General features: G+C 37.7%; 1 protein-coding gene across 3 annotated transcripts in view; it reads left to right on the top strand.

Annotated features, from left to right (window-relative positions):
* Positions 1–23173, top strand: part of YWHAE (tyrosine 3-monooxygenase/tryptophan 5-monooxygenase activation protein epsilon) — a 34823-nt gene that overhangs the window by 5604 nt on the left and 6046 nt on the right. For all 3 annotated transcript variants that reach the window (XM_024979616.2, NM_174491.3, XM_005220066.4), the window contains 3 exon segments: positions 17488–17687; positions 20740–20846; positions 21480–21686. In XM_024979616.2, the coding sequence (XP_024835384.1) occupies positions 17488–17687; positions 20740–20846; positions 21480–21686 (514 nt within the window).

The following is a 23173-nucleotide window of genomic DNA, read 5'->3' as shown; positions in this document are numbered from 1 at the left end:
TAGAAAAGTCATGGATATGGTAGTTGCTGAAAATAGAGCTTGCTGGCATACCAACTAGTCAATTTGACTGATAGTGTCAAAGCCAAGTGTGTTGGTTTTATATATGTCTACTTTGAGCTAGACTTGTGTATAAAAATACTTGCCTTAGGTGTTAGCAGCAGCATCTGTCTTACGTTCGGACCTTTCTCCTCCAAATAACATTTTAAAAAAATTATTTGTCTGTAGTAGGTCTTAGTTGAGGAAGAGGGGGTCTTTAGTTACAGCGTGCGAACTCCTAGCTGCAACATGCGAAATCTGGTTCCTTGGCCATGGATTGAACCCAGGCCCTCAGGATTGGGAGCACAGAGCTTTAGCCACTGGACTACAGGGAAGTCACCCAAATAACATTTTTAAAGTCTTCACCTGAGTCTTGTCATGACTGTTATGTTCAGAAACACCAAATCCTGAATCGTTCAGAAAGCATGATCATTATGCTGATTTATCTTTTTTGAAATTTAATCTTGAATTTATTGTCCCTCTTCCAGTGGTCCATTACAGTAGCTGGGTAGATGGGTTATTGATTTGTGATTAGGGCAGGATTTTATCTAGCTAAAGCAGTATGAAATGTGTTTGTTAAACTCTTTGTGTAAAATTTCAAGGAGACACATTACTATGAGTAAGAATTATGACTTTCATACTTTGGCAGATGTGGTATAGTGCAGAGGCCTTGGAATCATTCTGAATTCCCCATCTGTAGAATGGAGATTAATAGTGTCTACCTTGCTTGCTAATTTACAGGGTGTTACGAACTTGTGGGGTTTTGTACACCCTGCTGCTGCTGCTGCTGCTAAGTCGCTTCAGTCGTGTCCGACTCTGCGACCCCATAGACGGCCTCCTACCAGGCTCCTCTGTCCCTGGGATTCTCCAGGCAAGAACACTGGAGTGGGTTGCCATTTCCTTCTCCAATGCATGAAAGTGAAAAGTGAAAGTGAAAAGTGAAAGTGAAGTCGCTCAGTCGTGCCCGACTCTTAGCGACCCCATGGACTGCAGCCTACCAGGCTCCTCCGTCCATGGGATTTTCCAGGCAAGAGTACTGGAGTGGGGTGCCATTGCCTTCTCTGCTACAACGTATAATTATGAGGTAGTAGTATTAATTGTGAAGACTTTGTATTACCTATTGTCAGAGATGATGTGAATGTTTTTGCTGCAGAACTACATACATATTAGAGAATAACCTTTCTTGAGTTATACTTAGCAAGTGTATTCTCATGGATTTAGTGTCCAAGTTATATTTGTATAAAGGTTTTCAAAATAAAATCCTTAATCTTAACTCTTCTGTAAAATTGCATATCCAGAAGATGAAGATTGTCCAAATTTATTCTCAAGTGATATAAAGCTATTCTTTGGCCATTATGAGCTGACATGTAGTTCTTTTTCGGCCCTATCGTGGCATGCGCGATTGTTCCCCTACCAGAGATGGAACCTGTGCCCCCTACCAGTGGACTGCCAGGGAAGTAAGAGGGACTTCCCTGGCAGTTCTTTGATACTAATTTCAGGTTAATATCCAGGAGGATATACTGATCTCCCTAGCGAATACAATACCTGTTGTGTATAGGTTTGGGATGAAAGGTTTTATAGTTTAAAAAAAAAAATAGATCAGTGTTAAAAATATTTGTATGTTAACAGTCTCAGGTTACTGACTAGGAAAAATTATTACCAGTTTCATGAGAAGTGATTCTAAAGGCTTAGTGTAAGCCTTGGGCAGTGAATGGGTTCTGATAAAAGAAAGCTATGAATTAATACTACTAAATCCTTGGTGGTTAGTCATTTGAAGATACAGTAGGACTTTGGAATGGCTGTTGTGACTTCTTTTGTGTTGTAGAAATGTGTCCTGTTTAGGAGTTTGTGTGATTAATTTGCCCATAATGGGCTAAATTATAAATTAGTAAACATTTTGATAGGATTACCATGAAAATTTCAAAACATATGCCCTTTGACTATAAAAATGTCATGTAAGACAGTTATGATTTTGCTTCTATAAGTTTGTCAAAAGGTATTACTACAAAATTTTTTTGGTGCAGAGTAGACCCCCCCCACCCCCGGCCAAGTTAACTCTGGGAACTTCCTGGTGGTCCAGTAGTTAAGACCCCTGAGCTCCCAATGCTGGGAGCATGGGTTCAGTTCCTGGCCAGGGGACTAAATCCCACATGCCACAACTAAAGAGCCTACATGCTACATCTAGGACCGGGTGCAGCCAAATAAAATAAAAATACATTATTGTGAAAGTTAAGATTTGTGTGAAATTTTGCAGAAGTTATGGAAAGATTTAGACTTTGAGCTCTTTTTTTCCTCCCCTCCCATGTGTGCCTTTGGTCGTTTACTTCCCAGTCTTTCTCTTTCTACCTCTACCTCCTCTTCACTTCATCTTTTTGGTTCTGCTACAGATAGATATGGTATGCACGCCTGAGGGAGTATCTTCTTAAATTCTGAGGAGAAATCTGTTTTGAGTAGAGTAAGAGGGATTTTTTTCCCCCTCCGTCAGTATTGAGACTAATGGGAGCGATAACCTTTCTGCAGTCAAAATTGTAAAATCTTTGTAAAAGGATGTCTTGTTTTTCTACCTACCAGAAACTAGTTAGGAATGTTTAAAATTTTTTAAAGGGTAAGTTTTTTTTTATTGGACCGGTTGCATGGCTTATCAGATCTTAGTTCCCCAACCAGGGATCAAACCTAGGCCCTTGGCAGTGAAAGGGGAATTCCCAAGGCTAAAAATGTTTTACTCTTTTTTTTTTAAGAGAAGATACAAATTAATTTTAGAGTGAGAGGCTCCTCTGTTTAGGCTGGTGGGTGAATAAGAAAAATGGTACACATTTGAGTGTCAAGAGTATTGTGTTTGAAAAGCCTTGGTATTCAGAGTATGTACTAGGCACTTGGGATTCATCAGTAAACAAAATAGACAAAAAGTCCGTTCAAGGGGCTTATTTTGCTTTTTAATATTTTTTATAAATGCTTTTTTATATTTTTATAAACTTTTTATAATTTTTTATAAAACTTATATTTTTTATAAATGCTTTTATTTTTAAAAATATTTATTTGGCCGAGACAGGTCTTAGTTGCAGCACTTGGGATGGGACCTTTGCGTCATGCGGGGCCTTTTGTCAGAGCGAGAGGACTGTAGTTGCGGCTTCAGTTGTTGAGGCACGTGGGCATAGTTGCTCCGCGGCATGTGTGGAATTTTAGTTCCCCAACCGGGCCTCAAACCTGTGTCCCTGCATTGCAAGGCAGATTCTTAACCACTGGACAACCAGGGAAGTCCCTATATAAATGCTTTTTAGAATTACTCTTCTATTAGCATGTGTAATTAAGAGTTAATTTGAGTTAGTCAATAACAATACTGGTGTTTGGTGTAATTGTAGGGCATTATATCTGGTGCTGGTTCCTGTCCCATATCAAAGACTTTTGTAGAAAGCTACCTTTTTTCTTCATTAATTAACTAGAGTTAAGTGATATTAACAAAAGTTTTCCTCAAAAATTATTTTCGTAGACTGTAATCATAAAGTCCTACATTAATACCATCTGTTATTTATTGGCAGCTATTGCAGGTGCTTACCATTATCTCCGTCCTCAAAAACAACCCTGCAGAGAAGGTGCTACCCATTTTACAGGTGAAGATTAAGAACCTTAGGAACAATGACAACAGTAGGGGATCGCTGGGATTCAGCTAGTCTTGTCTTTTTTTTTTTTTTCAGCTAGTCTTTTCATGTCCAAGCTGATACTCCACTCACTTTCATATTTATATGTATGGAGACATTAGTTCAAGCCAGTTGCTCTTTTTTGTTCCTTACATTTTAATTTTATGACTCAGAGGTTGCTTTGAACAGTCTTTTGGCTTAATTCTGTTACCTTTTATATAGGAAGAAGACAGAAGAGTAATATGTAGGTTTGAGTATATTTTCTAGTGAAGAGATGAAAGTAGCTATGAAACAAATTAATTTCAGCTGGGGATTGTGTCTGTAACTTTGGGTTTTACTCCAGTCAGCTGAGCTACTGGTTCACTTAATTATATAATAATTCATTTTATATAATTAAGCGTAATATGAGTGGTGGTCGGAAGGCCTGCAAGGTGAGGCCTCAGTATACCCCAAGTGACATCGACTTTTAAGGAAGCACCAGGATTAGTGAGGGAGTGTCCGTGAATGTTTTCCCTCAGAGATTGGTTTTGCTTTTTTTTACTTTAGTTGATTTTACCTATTTGCACTTTCTAGGTCTGTTTTGTCCCCAGGATAATGGATTCAGATTTGCTGCATTTGCAGTTCTTTCAGTGCAGCACTGTCACATAGTTCTCTAGGAACCATGCAGCACAGGGACTCTGGGTATTCTGATCATTTGGGAGAAGAGGTGTATAAAGTCCTGCTTCTCCTCCCAAATAACGTGAATGGAATTTCATCTTTTTTTTTTTTGCTAGTTGTCAAGGATAAAGAGAATTTAGAAAGACTCTACCCTCATTGTTCTTTCCAGACAAGAATTGGTCTCAGTGTTACACTTGACAGTAAAATTCAGTTGTAAGAAACTGGATTTATTAGATTATATATATGATTCCTTAAGTGTAATCAGTAGAATTCCATTTATTAATTTGGAATTTTTCTTACTGTTTTATATTTTAAAGAAGTGTCTCCTTTCTCATCACCCATTGTGAGAGTCTTTGTTTCTTTCTAGCTTTGGAGTCTTAACTAGTGCTTATTCGTCAATCCCCTAGCTTTTTCATATGGCCATTGAGTATGTTCACATTGTATTTTGTTTAATCAAGGAATCAAGAAATTAAACTGTTGAGCATGAGAAAAATACTACCGTTTGTAAATTCTTAATATGAGACTGACGCTTAGAAGCTCTAGGAACTTAATGATACAACCTTTCTCTTTATGTATCTTTTCAGTACATGGCTTTTCAGGTGGGTCTTTTGACCTTGGGTTTAGACCAGTTGCTAAGTCAAGTCAGTTTTTCCTCTTTCCAACAGTTAATATATACTGTTAATATGGTCCTTCCTTTATCTTTTGCAATTGTAAAAGATGTATTATTTTATTTACATAAAGTAATAAGATGCTAACTACATCATGACAGACCATTGATTAAGAAAAATCTGGGTTTCAGAGATGTGTGAAGTTTCCTAAAATAAATGTGTATTTATAGTATATATACATAATATGCTACATTCTTTCTTTGAAAAGTCATTATATATGTTATTCAGCCATGTGCCTTTTTCCCTCAACAAAACATTTTGAATATAAAAGAAGTTTTTAAAAATTGGACCATTTCAACCAGTCTAACAGGAAAATTTTAAAATTTCTCATTTGTTCACCTTTGTCAGTCTACCTTTAAGGAAGGAAACCTTTCTAAGAGATTTTACTGTGCAGCCAGGGTTGAGAACCACTGGAATAGATCATTTTTCAAACGTATCGCTGAATTAGAGTCACTGAGAATGCACTGAATTAGAGTCCATTCAGTGAGAATGCACTGAATTAGAGTCAATGGCAACGCACTCCAGTGTTCTTGCCTGGAGAATCCCAGGGACGGGGGAGCCTAGTGGGCTGCCGTCTATGGGGTCGCACAGAGTCGGACACGACTGAAGTGACTTAGCATCAGAGAATGCTTCTTACGGCCTTTGATATATAATGGAACTATATGTAAGCTTGTCCTGTTTTTTCTAGTCTCCCGTAAATGTGTTATCATACTTTCATAATTTAAAAAAGTTAAAAAATTAAGGCATTTGATGGGTACGCAACTGTAATACAGACTTCAGGTATATAGTTGTATTTGACTAGATGACTTTGTAGAGCTCACTTAGAGGCTTTCTCAGCCATTTTTCCAGAGTTAAATATTATAATTAGCAAAGACCCTGAGTTTGAGAATATGATAAATTTCTGTGGCAATACTGCATAATTTTTTGTCTAGTTTTAAAAAAAATTGTCAATTCTTATTTTTGAGTGGCACTGCATACCTTATGGATGGACCTCTGACAAATTTTTCCCCTTAATTTAATGTAGTTTATTGATTTCTCTCACTTTTCCCTGTATCTGCCTCTGTATTTTCATACTATGTTTTGATTAGTAGATAGGATTAGGAGTTCACGTCTTCCTCTTCACAGACATTCCTGAAGATTTCTCCTATATATCCATTCTTGTACTTTTTTTTCTTTCATTGTACTATTTAATCAATAGGTATTTATTTAACATTTCTTAAGAATGTTCCCCCTTGTGAATGATAAAATAATTTATGATACCTAATATAAAGGAGTTTACTAGGAGTTTAGTTTTCCTCCTGGAGAAGGAAATGGCAACCCACTCCAGTACTCTTGCCTGGAAAATTCCATAGATGGAGGAGCCTGGTGGGCTGCAGTCCATAGGGTTGCAGAGAGTTGGACACAACTTCACTTTCACTTTTAGTTTTCCTAGTTTTGATAGATGAGATACTCATTGGGGTGGATAAGATTTGGATGGTGGGAGAGGGGGATTGCTTCAGATGTATCATCAAAAGTACAATATGGGGTGAAGCATATGAGGCCTAAGAATGGAATTGTCTGGGCCAGAAAGAAAAAAAATGAAGCCAGGTTATACAAGAGGCTTTATTTATTAGATTTAAGTTCTATGTGTATTTTTTGTAATGATAAAAAGTTTAATTCAGCAAGAGTATAAAACAATGCAAGTAATGCTCCGAAGTGTATATAGTAAGAACTATGGGAAGAAGTTGACGAACCTATTACTGTATTCGGAGGTTTCAGTAAACATCTCTTAGTAAATGGTAAGTCAGGCAGACAAACACAAGTGTAGAAACTTTGAACAACACAATTAACAAGCTTGGATGAAAGAACATAAAAGAAGATATATACCCAGCTGTAAGAGAATATACATTATTTTCAAGCACAAATAGAACATTTATAAAAATGCATTATGCAGTCATAAAGTAAGTCTCTGCAAATTTGAAACAGTAATCCTTATAGACCATTGAATTTTACATTAATTGGTATACAGATCACCCAGAGGTGGTCTTTAAGTAGAAATGATAACCAGAGGGTTGTGATGGTGGATGGGATTCTGCTTTTTCTTTTTTTTTGGGGGGGGGGGATTCTGCTTTTTCATAAGCCAGCTGATGTCTGATGTTACTTGTCTTCAGACTGCACTTTCCGTATCACGGATTATAGACAATGTTCTTCAACTGCAGTTTCTTAGTTTGAGTTTCTCAAGAAGTGGACCCTGAAACAAAAAGATTTAGGAGCCAGTGATTTACTTTGTTGGTGAAGGAAACATCAGTTGGAATGTGAGGGCCAGCTGATAGCCGATAAAGGTGTATTATCAGGCTAACTACCTCTGTGGGCAGTTGTTACTGAATTACCATGGAAGAGCTTTGAAGACCAGTGTCAAACATATGTCTCATAGCCTTCTACTGGAAACAGAGAGAAGTCAGTGCCTGACTTCAAAGGACAGGCTGATATGCTTATTAGGGACAAATGCAGCTGGTGATTTGAAGTTGAAGCCAGTGCTCATTTCTTGATTTCTGAAAATCCTAGGGCCCGTAAAAATTATGCTAAATCTACTCTGCCTGCACTCTATAAATGGAACAAAAAAGCCTGGATGTTTAGTATGTCTATTTATGACATTCTTTATTGAATATTTTAAGCCCACTGTTGAGACCTACTGCTTAAGAAAAAGGATTCCTTTCAACATATTGCTGCTCATTGACAGTGCACCTGGTCACCCAAGAGCTCTGATGGAGATGTACAATGAAATTAACGCTGTTTTCATGCCTGCTAACACAACATATATTCTGCAGCCCATGGATTAAGGAGTCATTTGAAGTTTAAAGTCTTATTGTTTATGAAGATAGTGATTCCTCTGGTGGATCTGAGTGAAGTAAATTGAAAACCATTTGGAAAGGATTCTTCATTCTAGATGCCATTAAGACTAAGTTCTGTGTTCTTTATTTAGCTCATTACTGTGTCAAGTGCTTTGTCAACACTCCAAGTGCTTACATCTTCCTGGATTCCTGTTTGTTTGTTTTTAAATCTTACAAGAGGCAAACAAAGAAAAGGATTTTAACATGTTATTGAGTTCCTATTAGGTGCCAGGGAGTTAATGATGCAATCTTGTTTTAACCCTCATAACCCAGTGAGTGGTGGCTATCTTCCAAATTGTAGGTGAGGAAACAGGTTCATAAAGGTTAAGTGATGTAGGTCAAAGTTATATGTAGCTATGACAAGAATAGTAAAAATGATAACTGGAATAAAATAAGACCCCTTTGAGAGGCTTCCCAGACCCCCTATTTTGTTTTCAGCATCCTGCTTGTTTCCTGGTACTCAACACAAAATGTACTTGTAGATGTCACATTTTTAATTCTGTGTGCTTTAAGCCATTTAAACTTTTGTTTAAAGAAAAATCCCAGGAATGACTTCCAAATCTTGACCAAACTCTTTACTCAGATTACTTTTTTAATAGTTCTTTCTTAATACATGTAAGATGTGTGTTGATATTTTGGTCAGTTTTAATGAAAGGTAACTAGTGACTACTGTAGCATTTTATTTCTCTAGGAACATGTCAGTGATAGAAGAAGACTCCTAAAACTACACACATTAGCTTTTTATTGTGTTTTTAGATCTTTTCCACATTATTAACTGTTGGAATTAAAAAGATTTTTTTTTTTTTTTTTTTTGGTTGCAACATGTGGTTTGTGATCTTAGTTTCCCAACCAGAGATCACACCCAGCCCCTTGACAGTTAAAGCATGGAGTCCTAACCACTGGACTGCTAGGGAGTTCCCAGTTAAGAATTTTTCAATGGACTGAGTTACTATTTTGAGTAATGTAAAATCTTAAGTTGTGTTTTGGCACCGCATAGAACCCTTTAGTGATTTGGAAGCACACTCAAAAGTGCAAAAAACCTTTTAAAGTGATGTATCACACACTTTGTGACATAGCTGAATTATTAGTGGTAAAACTAAATTGTCAAATTCGGCAGGGATTTTAATGTTCTATTGCCAATATAAGTCACTTTTGCTTTCTGAGAATATTTATGTATATTTTTTTTTTCTGAGAATATATTTTTGTAACCAGCTTAATCTGATGGGTTTATGAAAATATAGCTCTGTCAAAAACCATGTTCCCTAGGGATAATACTGAATTTGTTTGATGGTTAGCTGATAATACCTGCCCTTAAAATTACCCAAATCAAATTTCTTTTCTATGCTTTATGGTACATAATTGTTGGTGCCAGTAGTGTATTTGTCACTGTGACACAGAAAAAGGATAGTTTTAGAAAAAATTTGGCTCTATCTGTATATTCCTAAATATTAATGGTCATTGCTACTAAGAAGTGAATCATAGAAACCTCACAGAAGCCATGAGTCCATCAGATGATCTGAAAGCAGCATAATACCTGGACATTCACATAAATAACTTCCTTAAAAAAAATAGATTTATGTTTTTGGCTGTGGTGGGTCTTTGTTGCTGCACGCAAGCTTTCTTTAATTGTGGAGAGCGGGGGCTGCTCCCTTCATCGTGGTGGCTTCTTTTGTGGAGCACAGGCTCTGGGCAAACAGGCTTCAGTAGTTGCAGCACGTGGACTCCGTAGTTGTGACACACAAGCTTAGTGGGTTCCGAGCATGTTGGATCTTCCAGGCCAGGGATTGAACCTGTGTTCCTTGCATTGCAAGACGAATTCTTAACCACTGGACCACCAGGGAAACCTCTCACAAAGGTAACTTTCTGTAGAAATACTGTCATTGGTTTCATGAGATCAGAAGTATCTCAGTGAAGACTGCTGCTTATATGAATTGGTCATTTTCTGGGACTCATTCTAAAGATCTGCAGTATATGGTAAATTCCTCTTAGATTTAGTACCTTGGAAATTTTTTTCCCAACACACTTGAAACTTCTTTTTATCAAATACAGTAACAATTTAACTTGGAACATTTTAAGTTATTGCCTCCGTTGTCATTAACCATAGGCAAAATTCGTTATCTGCGTTAATTGCCTGTAATTCCGATGCATATCTATGCTTTTACAAGTAATGTCTGATTTGACAGTTTTTAAAAATCTTAGTGTGGTTTCATTGGCTTTTTTTAAAGCTATATTGAGTCACTGTGGTGTGCCCTCCCCCCTTCTTCCAGCCTCTTGTACTTGAGCAGTGAGGTCATGTGAGTTGTTTTGGCCAGTGAAATGTGAGCAGAAATTTTTGTCTGTCTAACTGTGTAGTGGCAGTGACGAACCCTTTGCTGATTTCTTGTTTCTCCCCTTGCTTCTTGGACTGAAGTACCAAGCCTGAAGTACCAAATGGTACAGCTTAAAGATAGTGGCCTCTCCCAAACATTTGAGAAGGAAACCTTTGTTGTGTCAAGGCTCTGAGACTTGGAGAATAATTTGGTTCCCAAGCACCCCTGTTCTATCCTTTGGGAATACAGAATTATCAATTGCAGTTCAGAAAGGTTGAAAACACGTTGACTTTCTCTTTGTACTTTGAGTTTTGAGATGTTAAATAGATAACATCCAGGCCTCTCTGCTTTCCAAAGTCTTAGGGGAGGCTGATCTGTCTCAAGATTATATGTCAGGTTCTCTAAAGATGAATAAAACCATCCTTTGGCTGTTGGGTTAAGTATGTACATGCTGTCACATGAAGAGCATTTTGCATTCGTGGCATGCCTCATTGTGGATGAGTAATTAAAGGGTGTAACACTCCCCCCTTTTGTGCAAACTCAGTCTGTGGTGGAGTTCCTTCTTTTCATTCCTTAATTTCTAAACCATATCTCTTCAGAACTAAGTATTGAGATTTTAAGGGAGACATTCATCACATTAAACTCTTTGGCCAACTGGAGCTCTTTCATCTTAGGCTTTTTAGTTCTTTCTTTGTCCTCAGTCTAGCTACTCTGTAAATATTGTTGCTGACACAAGTCTGGTTTTCTGCTTTTATTAATTGGGGAACTTCTCCCTCCCCGTAACTCAGACATTAGGTTTTCCTTTGCTGCTGTTCTCTTTCCCTCTTTTAGCCCAGATGACACAAATATTTTTTCTGCGTATGGTACAAGAGCCATTTATCTTCATATATCTTACCTTTCCCTGATAATCCTAAGATGAGAATGTTCTAAAGTGTTTAAACTGTTTGACACTGGGGGCTTCTTTGCAGTCCATTGGTTAAGACAGCAGGAGTGTGGGTTTGATCCCTGGTCGGGGAACTAAGATCACACACTATGCAGCACAGCCAAACAAAACAAAACTTTTTCTCAGCAATTGGAAAATTAAGATATTTATTCTCTCCCTCTTGCTGTTCTCATTTAGTGAAGAATGGCTTTTTGTGTTGGTGATTCTTTTTTACTTATTGTATTATCCTTATTTCAGATTTTTATTTTGTAAAGTGTCTGTAAGATAATAGTCATCGTGTGGTAAAGTAAAAAAGCTAAATAGGGGGAAATGGTGGCATTATATTGAAAAGTACAGATCCTACACTGCTACTTCTAATTTAACAATAGATCTTTCGCTTTTGAAAAAGTACTCTCGTTTAATAGAAATATTAATGTATCTTGGGGGTGTAAACACTTTTCTGTTAGTTCAGATATATACATACAAAATACATTCTGATAGATCCCAGACTAATAATTTCAAACAGCAATTCCTGACAATTAAAAATTGGTCTAGAGAGATTTTTATTGAGATGATTTTTATCATTAGAACCAGGTGAATTTTACAGAGTTTTACAATTTGCAGAGGTACTTTGCCTTTTTCCTCTCTGGCTTTCCCCATGATAGTTCTGCATCACCCCTGAGATAACTTTGCCTTCTTTCCATTTGACATAGTGATTTGGGAAGCTTGCCTTCATGTAAGCTAGAAATAAATTTATTGTCTTAAGTTTATTCTCATGTTGGGTCTATGGAGGAGTTTCTTTTCACCACTCCCCAGTTAATTGAAATTCTGCTATTATCATCATGTCTGTCATTTGGATTACTTTTCATTGAGAAAGGGGGACTACAGAGTTTGGGACAAGCTACTTAGTTTATCTTCATTGTGTTTGTGGGCTAGTGTATGTGTGAGAGAGAGAAAATACACAAAATAACAAAATTTACCATGTTGATTATTTTTAAATGTATAGTTCAGTGGTGGTAAATAAATACATTTATATTTTTGTGTAGCCATTACTATCCACCCCCATAATTCTTTTCATCTTGTAAAATTGAAACTATCCATTAAACAGTAACTTCACTTTCTCCCTTCAGCCTCTGGCAACTAACATTATACTTTATGACAAATTTAAGTATCTCATATGAGTGGAATTGTATAATATTTGTCTTTTTGTGACTGGTTTCTTTTACTTAGCATACTGTTCTCAGTGTTCATCTCTGTTGTAGCAAATTGCAGAATTTCCTTTTTAATAGTCCATTGCAAGTGTATACTATTCATTGATGTGTATACTATTAATTCATTGATGGATTCATGGATGGACACTTGGTTGCATCCATGTTTTAACTATTGTGAATAAGGCTGCTATAAAAATACCCAAATATATCCCTTTAAGACCCTGTTTTCAGTTCTTTTCGGTATTTACCCAGAAGGGGGAGTTGCTGGGTCATGTGGTAATTCTATTCAGAAATTTTCAAGGAGCCACCATACTTGTTTACACAGCAACTGTACCATTTTACATGTCCACTAATAGGACACAGGGTCCAATTTCTCCACATTCTTGCCAACACCTGTTTTCTGGTTTCTTAATAGTGGCCATCCCAAGGGGTGTGAAGTGGTAGGTCATCTTAGTCTTTTAAATAGATAAAAGGAAGAGCTGGATTTTTTTCCCTGTTGACTGTTTCTGTAAACATACCCTATACCCTAAGGGGCTCTTGATTGGAAATCAAATCTGGTTATTATTTAAAATGACACTTTTCAATCCTCTGTTACAGATTGTTTTGATGGGTTTATTTCTTGCCCTCTCCTTTTTTTTTTCACCAGCCTGTCACTTTTCCATATAAAAGACAAGTCTATAGCCTTCACATTCACATACTTTGTGCCTCTTGTGGATAATCTATAGCAGATGAATCCATAAGGCTTCTAGAATACGGTATGCCAAGTTCTCAGAATATACCCAAATGCCTTGACTTTGTATTATGAAAGAGTTTTGGTCTTCGTTAGTCATTTCATGTACAGGATTCAAGATCAGATCATATAATATTATGAGTCTCTCCATAGTCTTGTTAATTGGAAATATTATTTGAATGTAGTATAGGCATTTACTGCTTCCCAGGAGGCACCAGTGGTACTCTCCTGGCAAGGCAGGAGACATAAGAGACGAGTTTGATCCCAGGGTTGGGAAAATCCCCTGGAGGGGGAAATGGCAACCCATTCTGGTATTCTTGCAGGGATAATCCCATGGTTCCATGGGGTTGCAAAGAACTGGACACAACTGAAGTGGTTTACTGCACACAGCAGGGTAGTCAGTAACAAATAGAGGCAAGCTGGTTCAGTGTAATGGACTAGGCTGTTACTCAATGAACGAGAAATGACCTGGAACAAAACAAGCTTAGTATTTGGTTCAGATGTCCTTTGAGTTGTGAGGATTACATATTTCAGAGTTTTTGTAACCGTGGTGATTTTCAGTTAGCTACCCATTGTCCCCCAACTGTCAAGAGTCCCAGGAATTGTATATTGTTGCCTAAACCTCATGTACCCAACTCTGCCTCCACAAATAGTGATTTGATCGTGAAATTGCTGTTCTCTGATTCATAAATTGTGAACATATCTGCTGCAGAGAGATTTGACAGCCTCCCTTTGTGCAAGAAATGCTGAGATCTCGTTGCTAAAAATTGTTGCTGCAAAGGTGATTTCATGAAATGCTAATTGTGTTTGAGAAGTTTATGTGAATACAACTAGTGTTAATCCTCTGCTGTTGGAGGTTTTAATGGTGTGACTAGTCTAGAATTTAGGATAAATAGGGTTTTCACATGGTTTGGTGGGGGTATATTGTAGTTAGGATTATGTTTCTATTGCTGGTGTTAAATGGATGCTAAGTGTTAAAAGGTGTTAAGGATGACACCAGTGTTACGAGAATTTCACTATAGTCATAATTTGCACAAATTGGTATAAAGCACTGGTTGTAAGACTTCTAGCAGCAGCATAAAGCTCTTTCCTCTTCTTATTCATGCTACCCTTAGTCTTATTCCTCCTGGAATGGAGACATTTCTGAAGGCAAAGAGCTATGAGTAGTGTTGGGCTTTTAAAAAGTAACTGCTGTTTTAAAAACAAAAATTTTTTTTTAATATATTTAACTGCCCTGGGTCTTAGTTTCGGCATGTGGGTTTTTTTTTTTTTAGTTGCAGCATGTGGGATCTGGTTCCCTGACCAGGGATTGAGCCCAGGCTCCCTGCATTGGGATCTTGGAGTCTTAACCACTGGACCACCAGGGAATTCCGGCTTTTAAACTCAGTAATTAAAAAGCAGGTAACTCAAAAACTGGCAAAGCATTGAATATCAGAGCAGGCACAAATAGCCAATTAGCATATGAAAAGATACTCACCATCATTAGCCATCAAGGAAATGCAAATCAAAATCTGAGATACTTCTTGATGCCCACTAGGGTGACTTTAAAAAAAAAAAGGAAACTAACCAGTGTTGGTGACATTATGGAGAAATTAGAATCATCCTCACTTGCCGACCCTATTTACAGTTTCAGTCTTCAAGTATATATTCAAGAGACTTGTGTACATTCTTACATGAATGTTTATAGGAGCATTATTCATAATAGCTAAAAAGTGGGAAGTCAGTGTACAAAAGTACATTAACTGAATGGATAAATAAAGTGTGGCATAGATATATATAGTTGTTTAGTTGCTCGGTCATGTCCGTCTCTTTGTGAACTCATGGACTGTAGCCCACCAGGCTCCTCTGTCCTTTGGATTTTCCAGGCAAGAATACTGGAGTGGGTTGCTATTTCCTTCTCCAGGGAAATCTGCCCAGCTCAGGGATTGAACCTGCATCTCCTGCATTGCAGGTGGGTTCTTTACTGCTGGGTTAACCGGGGAATCCCAATTTTTAGATATTTTAGTAATGTTTTTCCATATATAATGTTGTAAAGCTCTGTAATTTAAAAGAATTATGGTCCTTTGTTGGTGTAGCTAGGTTACTTTTTATTTAATTTAATTTAAAAATTTATATATATTTGGCTGTTCTGGGTCTTTGTTGCTACACAGGCTTTTCTCTAGTTGCGGGGAGAAGGGGCTACTCTAGTTTGTGGTGCTTGCACTTCTCATTTTGGTGACTTCCCTTGTTGCAGAGCATGGGCTCTAGGGTGCTTGGGCTTCAGTAGTTGCAGTGAGAGAGCTTGGCGGTTGTGGCTCCCTGACTCTAGAGCACAGGCTCAGTAGTTGGGGCACACGGGATCTAACCAGTGTCTCCTATGTTGGCAGGTGGATTCCTTACCTAGTAACCTTAGCTTTTACCTTTACCTAGCCCTAGGTTACTTTTTAAATTGCTTTGTTGGAGAACTAGTGTGGCAGTGAGCTTGAAATGATAATCCCCTTTACTTCTAAACACTGCCACAGTCATTTTTCCATGGCTGTGGTTAAAAAAAATTGGATGTTTCAAATGAATGCTCTCAGGCTCCCACAAATGAATTAATGGTCTTATTACCATATATGCTCTAATATTTTTTTTAAAGCTTCAGAATCGCCTTAAAAAAATTCAGCTGTATTGAGGTAAGATTTTATAATACACTACTTTACACATAAAATTGTTTTAGTAAATGTGCTCAATTATGTAACCACCACAGAACAATTCTATTTCCCCCAAATTTCCTTTGTACTCCTTTGCTCATCAGCCCCTCACTTCACCCCCATGTCTTGATAGCCACTTCCTCTCTGTTTTAATAGTTTTAGTTTTTTCTCTAACTTGATTTAGGTGGAATCATAGTCCATTTAGGTCTGGCTTTTTTCAGTTAGCATGGTGTTTTTTAAAGTCACCCATGCTGTTACTTGTATCAGTAGTTTGTTTTTTATGAGCGACTTCACTTTCACTTTTCACTTTCATGCATTGGAGAAGGAAATGGCAACCCACTCCAGTGTTCTTGCCTGGAGAATCCCAGGGACGGGGGAGCCTGGTGGGCTGCCGTCTGTGGGGTCGCACAGAGTCGGACACGACTGAAGCAACTTAGCAGCAGCAGTATTCCATTGTATGGATGGACATTTGGGTTGTTTTCGCCTTTTGAATATGGTGAATAAAGTTGCTCTGGACATGTGTATAGTTTCATGGTGTAAGGAACTACTGCAGTGTTTCTAGAGATCATACCATCTTAATATTTGTATTAACTTCCTGTATTAACTCCCTGATATACTTCCTGGAAATCATTTTGTGGGATTACATATAATTAAGCATATCATTAAGCAGTGTTTCATAAAGTCACCATCTTCATCATATAATTATTATGTATGTATTATGCATAGAATGTACGCTAAGGATGTTTGTAAAATGCAGATCCTTGGGTCTCATTACCAAAAGTTCTTATTCTGTACAGTTGGAGAGTCACATGGTGGTAATGACATTTAGTCATTTTCAAAACCACAGTTTTAATTAATATATTTGTTTCCTTCTTTGCAACTTTTCTTTGTATTTATTTCTTTGCCCGTGTTGGATCTTAGTTCCCTGATGAAGGATCAGACCCCGGCCCCTGCATTGGGAGCACAGAGTCTTAGCCACTGGACCACCAGTGGACCACCAGGGAAGTCCCTTCATTAATATATTTGTTCAGTTAGTGTTTCTTGAGGGGATTTTGGTACTTCCTTTGCATCCACATGCATTTTATTACATTTTTTTTTCTCTGTACTAAGATCTCCCAGTGTTTATCTGGGCCCCTTTGTTTGCTCGCCATCTAGTGGTAACAAGTGAGAACCACCCAAGTGAATGAATTCATAGGAGGTGGACAGCGCCCTTCTAAAGGAGGAAGGGTTGGAAAATCCAAAGATAAGTTTGTGACTAATGAAAATGCTCACTATATGTTTGCTATATGAATGAATGCCCTTTCCTCCCATGACTTTTTTTGAGGGGGATAGGAATTCAGTATTATTTAGTTGGGAAATAATTTGAGAGAAAATGTATTTTCTATCACTTTTTTTGAAAAATGCATTTTAGAGCCTGTAAATTTAAAACTTTTATCCTAAATGGCCAGCTGAATTACTTTTACTAGGAAATGGGTAGGTGCTCATGCCTAATTCTCTTACATGAGAGAGATGCCTCCAAGCCATACTAAATTATACTTGGCATTTTGGTTCCATACAATTTATATTCTGGATCCTCTTGTTCTGGGCTCTTAATTTACTTTGTCTTTTACATGGTTTTTGGTTTTTTTGCTCATGCTAGTTTGATGATTGTGAAAGTAATATTTTGCTTAAAAATTTGTTTTTGTTTTACATTAGCTTGACAGAAAAAGATTTACTGTGATAGGGATGTTTTAACAAAACTTAGTTTGTAAGGTCTGGTTTTACTTTTCACTTATAGAAATGGTGGAGTCAATGAAGAAAGTAGCAGGGATGGATGTGGAGTTGACAGTTGAAGAAAGAAACCTCCTATCTGTTGCATATAAAAATGTGATTGGAGCTAGAAGAGCTTCCTGGAGAATAATCAGCAGCATTGAACAGAAAGAAGAAAACAAGGGAGGAGAAGACAAACTAAAAATGATTCGGGAATATCGGCAAATGGTGAGATTGTTACATCCTAGTGTTAAAGTCGCTCAGTTGTGTCTGACTCCTTTGCGACCCCATGGACTGTAGCCCACCAGACTCCTCTGTCCATGGGCTTCTCCAGGCTAGAATACTGGAGTGGGTTGCCGTTCGCTTCTCCAGATGATCTTCCCAACCCAGGGATTGAACCTGGGTCTCCTCTATTGCAGGCAGATTCTTTACTGTCTGAGCTACTGGGTGGCCTGCATATCCTAGACATATCTCGTCATATCCTGTGGTTTAGTCGCTAAGTTGTGTCCGACTCTTTGTGACCCCATGGACTGTAGCCCACCAGCCTCCTCTGTCCATGGGATTTTCCAGGCAAGAATACTGGAGTGGATTGCCATTTCCTTCTCCAGGGGATCTTCCTAACCCAGGAATCGAACACAGGTCTCCTGCATCGCGGGTGGATTCTTTACTGATTAAGCTGTGAGGGAAGTCCAAAGAATGATGTCTTAGGTGTTAGACTATTTAGACCATAGCCTTGTACACACATTGTTGTATACCTCTGCAGTGTATATTTTATATTTTACTGGATTTGCATCTTTTACTCATCTGGGTTGAGAATTAGAAGCTATACAGTATTTGAGGAGAGAGGAGAAGACATTTTTTTTCCTTGAAAGCTGTAGAGAGCACCACACAAGTAGACAACTAATTTAATCATTGTTTCTATTGTGGTGACTACAAAATACTTCATTGTGTAACTTGAAATTACCATTCTGGACAGCTTAACCAATATTCATGTGCCTGTTAAGTACATCAGTTGATAGGTAATATGGATACAAAAATGAGACAGTTAATATCCTTATGAAGATGGGTCTAGTCATTGTTTTTATAATAGAAAATATCAGAGGGCGTAAATTTATTGTCTCAGATATTATATGTGGGTATATGCTGATACGTAATGTTTTTCTTGCTGTGGCTTTTGGTCAAGAAAGTTTAATCTAGTGCAGTGGTTCTCAAACCAGAAGTGACTTTGCTCCTCAGAGGACATTTGGTAGAGACATTTTTGGTTGTCACAACTTTAGTGGGTAGAGATGAGGTTACTGCTAAGTATCCTGTTAGGCATAGAGTAGCCCCCCCACTGTTGAGTGTTGAGAAACTGATTCTAAACACACTCTTAAAAGTACAGTGAGAGGAATAAAAAAACTGTCACAAAGTTAGCATGGAGTGAATTTGGTGGATAGAGGGAAAGGGGAAACGGCATTTGCTGACTTACGTGAGATATTTCTAAATTACAAGATATGTGTGCAAGTTACTGTATTTAATCTTTAAATAACCCTGTAAAGGGTAGATATTATTCTAGTTTCTAGATAAAAACGGGTGTTCTGAGTGATTAACTACCTGGGATCACATAGAAAGTGGTGAGCTGGTACCAGTGTGACCATTACCTTCAAACACATTGGAACAAAGAATATGGATTGTCGGTATTCAGGTTGGTGTTGCAGAGGGATGAGGAGATGAGGTTGAGAGTGCTGAAGAGAGAAGTCTGTGTGCTAGATGGTGGGATTTGGGGTAAGAAGGAAAGGAAGCAAAGAGAGGAACTGATAAATTGGGAGATGAAAGAGTCAAGAGACTGGAGGTCTTGATGTGTCTCTAAGTATAAATAACAGCAGTAAAGGAACTAAAAAAAGAAGTTGTAATCCAGTAGTAAAATATTGGAACTTAGAAATTCCAGGCTAGAGTAGCACAGTTAAGAGTGCACAAATAAAAGTCATGGAGTTGAGATCAAGGAGAACTACATTGAAAGGAACGTGATAATGCCTTGGTGTGTGATACCAAGAATTGGAAAGGTAAGCTGTAGATACTAGTGAATGTGGCTGAAGGGCCTGCAGAGATCTGTTGATGACAGGAATTGATATTTTAAAACATAGTGGATGAGCTTCCAAGGGAGGAAGGGTTTGGAGTATTAGAACAGTCATCCTGAGTCAGTGAGGACTTAAGAGAATTCAGAAATCATCCTCCTCTTAGAACAGTCTATCTCTACTTGAAAAGCCATAAAGAAGGTAGTTCATTCAGGAGAGAGCTGGTTTTACTTAGAATCAGTACAAGATTATAGAAGTGAGTGGGAGAATTATTTACAATGGAAAGAAGGTTGCAGAGGGCACAAAATGAATTTGGAAAGGTTAAACAATCTCACTGTGGAAGAGTGAAAGTATTATTCCCTCAGTTGTGTCCCTTTGTGACCCCATGGACTGTCACCCTTAAGGCTCCTCTGTCCACAGAATTCTCCAGGCAGGAATACTGGAGTGGGTTTCAGTTCCCTTCTCCAGGGGATCTTCCCAACCCAGGGATCAAACCTGGGACTCTTGCATTGCAGGCAGATTCTTTACCGTTGGAGCCACCAGGGAAGACATTGCAGTAACAAAATTCAGAGCAGAATGTATATGTGTGTTAAGAGGTAGTACGTGTTTTTGGCATGATAAACGAATTGAAATGAGTGGCAGTGTTTACTTCAGTCTGTGGACTTTTGATGTCGTAGCTGGTTATGGATCTATCAGTAAGGTGGTTTACAGTTGAGCATAATAGTGGTTAAGGAGTGTTCGTCCCGGAGGCAGAATGCCTGGCTTTGAGTTTTTATTCCATCCCTTAGAAACTGTGAGCCTAGCCGTGCGGCCTACTTGGGTTCAGGTTTTCACTCTGCTTCTAAGTTCTTTAAGTTAGTTATCTTTGGTCAAATACAGTGATCTTTGTTTTCCTGTGTAAGTGGAGACAAAAGCTAGTTTAAAAAAAAAAAAAAGCTAGTTAATATGTTGCATTCAGTAAGTAGTAATCACCATCTTAATTCTATAGCTGAACTGTGAGATGTTCCCCCCCCCCCCATCACTTAACTAATGGCATGTAGGAAGAAGGAAGAAATACTTTACATAAACCGGAGACAGGTTTTCTCCGCTTTTGTATCAAGAGTGGAAAAGGAGGTTTGGAGACAGATACATATGTTCTCTTTAATACGGTTCTCTTCTCCAAAACCAGAGATAGAATGTGATAATTTGTGTAATTTCTTAAATAATTTTTGACTTTTTTTTTTCAGGTTGAGACTGAGCTAAAGTTAATCTGTTGTGACATTCTGGATGTACTGGACAAACACCTCATTCCAGCAGCTAACACTGGCGAGTCCAAGGTTTTCTATTATAAAATGTAGGTTTTATACTAGAAGGGAAGATAATCAGATTAAATGTTGGCTCTCTTAGAATCATCGGTTTTTCATATAGATTTTTCAACATTTTATTTAATGTTGGAAGGATAGTTAAAAGAGGAGTGATTCTCAGACTTAAGTTTTTGAATACTCATTTGCAAATTCACTGCTAAGAACAATCTATTACTGCATTTGAGGTGGTCAGACGATCGCTGTAAAAAATGCACTAGATTTTGTGTTACCTGTTTATATATTCATTTGTGTGGGGGATACCGGCTAGCTATAAGCAATGCATTACACAGTTCAGTCTTAACATTTTATATAGTTGTTTTTTTATTTCATTAACAAACTGTTGTGCTGTTCTTTGGAACCACTTTCTATGTTTAATTCCGGTCTATCAAGTGATAAAATTTGTTGATTTTTGAACGTTTACAGTTAATTTCTCTAGGATTTTGCTTATGTTTGGAAATGTGAAATCTGAGTCATTCCTGAAAGTTTTTGCATTATTGAAGTATATACATCTGTTCATGTTTTTATCACAACTTGATTTTATGTAATAGAGAAAAATTTTTAACAACTTATTTTAAAAAGCATTAATCTAATTCTGGTTTTTTTGTTGTTTTGTTTTGCTTTAGGAAAGGGGACTACCACAGGTATCTGGCTGAATTTGCCACAGGGAATGACAGGAAGGAGGCTGCGGAGAACAGCCTAGTGGCTTATAAAGCTGCTAGTGATATTGCAATGACAGAACTTCCACCAACACATCCCATTCGCTTAGGTCTTGCTCTCAACTTTTCTGTATTCTACTATGAAATTCTTAATTCCCCTGACCGTGCCTGCAGGTAAGTCTCTAAAGAGAAAAAAACTTGACTGAAAGTGAAAAAGGTTACCAAAAAAAATAGCTCCTTGTTTTTCTGTCTTGTTCCCTGGGGCTGCCTTCCTTGGCTTGGCCCTGTAATGAAGAATTCTGGCTCTTAACACAACTGTTTTGGATGATACAAAGACAGACCTATTTCAGTTCACTAGGATAGTGGTTAGGATAATTATGCGATGAGGAAAAATTTGATTGGTAGATTGAAAAGAATCTTATTACAGAGTAGGAGTAAGGAATGAGGGATTTTCATAATAGAATTATCTTCATTTTTGTATATTAGTTTTCAGTCTTTGTCTCGTGTTCAATATAGTTACGCTCTTAGTATGCATACTGTGTTGTATTTTCTGTTGTAAAGTTTGCCATCTTATTGATGTATTTAAAAGTGTTACCCCATTTATACTTCACGTTATTCCCAATTTTGATACATAAATTTAAGGCATATATGTACATGGTTTTTTATTTCTTAAGTATACACGGCATGAAGTTTATCATTCTGTGTTTAAATGTGCAGTTCAATGATATTAAGCGGGTGTGCATGTGTGCTCAGTCGAGTCTGACTCTGCGACCCCATGGACAGTAGCTCCTCTGTCCATGGAATTTTCCAGGCACGAATACTGGAATGGGTTGTCATATCCTGTTCCAGGGCATCTTCGCAACCCAGGTCTCCTCCTGCACTGCAGGCAGATTCTTTACCACTAAGCCACCAGGGAAGCCCGCCAGGCTCCTTTGTCCGTGGGAGTGGGTAGACATTAAGTACACCCACAATATTGTCTGTTGCATCTATTTCTAAAACTTCTTTATCAACTGAAACAAACTTAGCACTAAACAATAACAGTATATACACCTCTGTCCGATTTTCTGATAATCTCTATGAATTTGCCTATTTTAGATAAATCATACAATAGGAGTAAGTGTACAAAGTAACCTCGGTGTTCTTGGGTATGTAGGAATCAGATATTCCCTGAAAAAGATTTTCCAGCTGTCAGGTGGGTTCTTTTGAATGAAAAATCAATATTAATTCATCTAAAAGCTTTCTAAATGGCTAGTTGAGTGAGTCCAAGCAGGTAATGTATCTTAACTGAAGAAGCTATGGCTGTTCAGGGATAGTATTGGTTGACTCTTTGATTGCCATTCTCTAGTCTAGCCGTAGCACACACAGCTTCAACCTAAGTCCTTTCCGTGCTTCTGCTTTAATGTGAAGTATGCCATTTGTTCTTTTTCTACCCATAAAGATTGTTCAAATATGACTTCTTAATTTGCTTACCCTCTTGGGTCCCTGAAGTACTTTCTCCAGGTTGGCACTTTATGTTATAGTAGCTATTTATGTCACTCCCTCTATTTTTAGGTGTTTTAAAAAAGTTCATTGTGGACTCATATTATGTCTCTTTCCTCTTTTTCCTACCTGTTCCCAGCATCACTTAGTGTACATAGTACACAGTACTCAAAAAGTAAAGG

This window comes from Bos taurus, chromosome 19 (genome assembly GCF_002263795.3).
Source record: "Bos taurus isolate L1 Dominette 01449 registration number 42190680 breed Hereford chromosome 19, ARS-UCD2.0, whole genome shotgun sequence".
Classification (NCBI taxonomy): domain Eukaryota; kingdom Metazoa; phylum Chordata; class Mammalia; order Artiodactyla; family Bovidae; genus Bos; species Bos taurus.
Note: the sequence above shows the minus strand (reverse complement) of the source record. Positions and strands in the feature narration are given on the sequence as shown.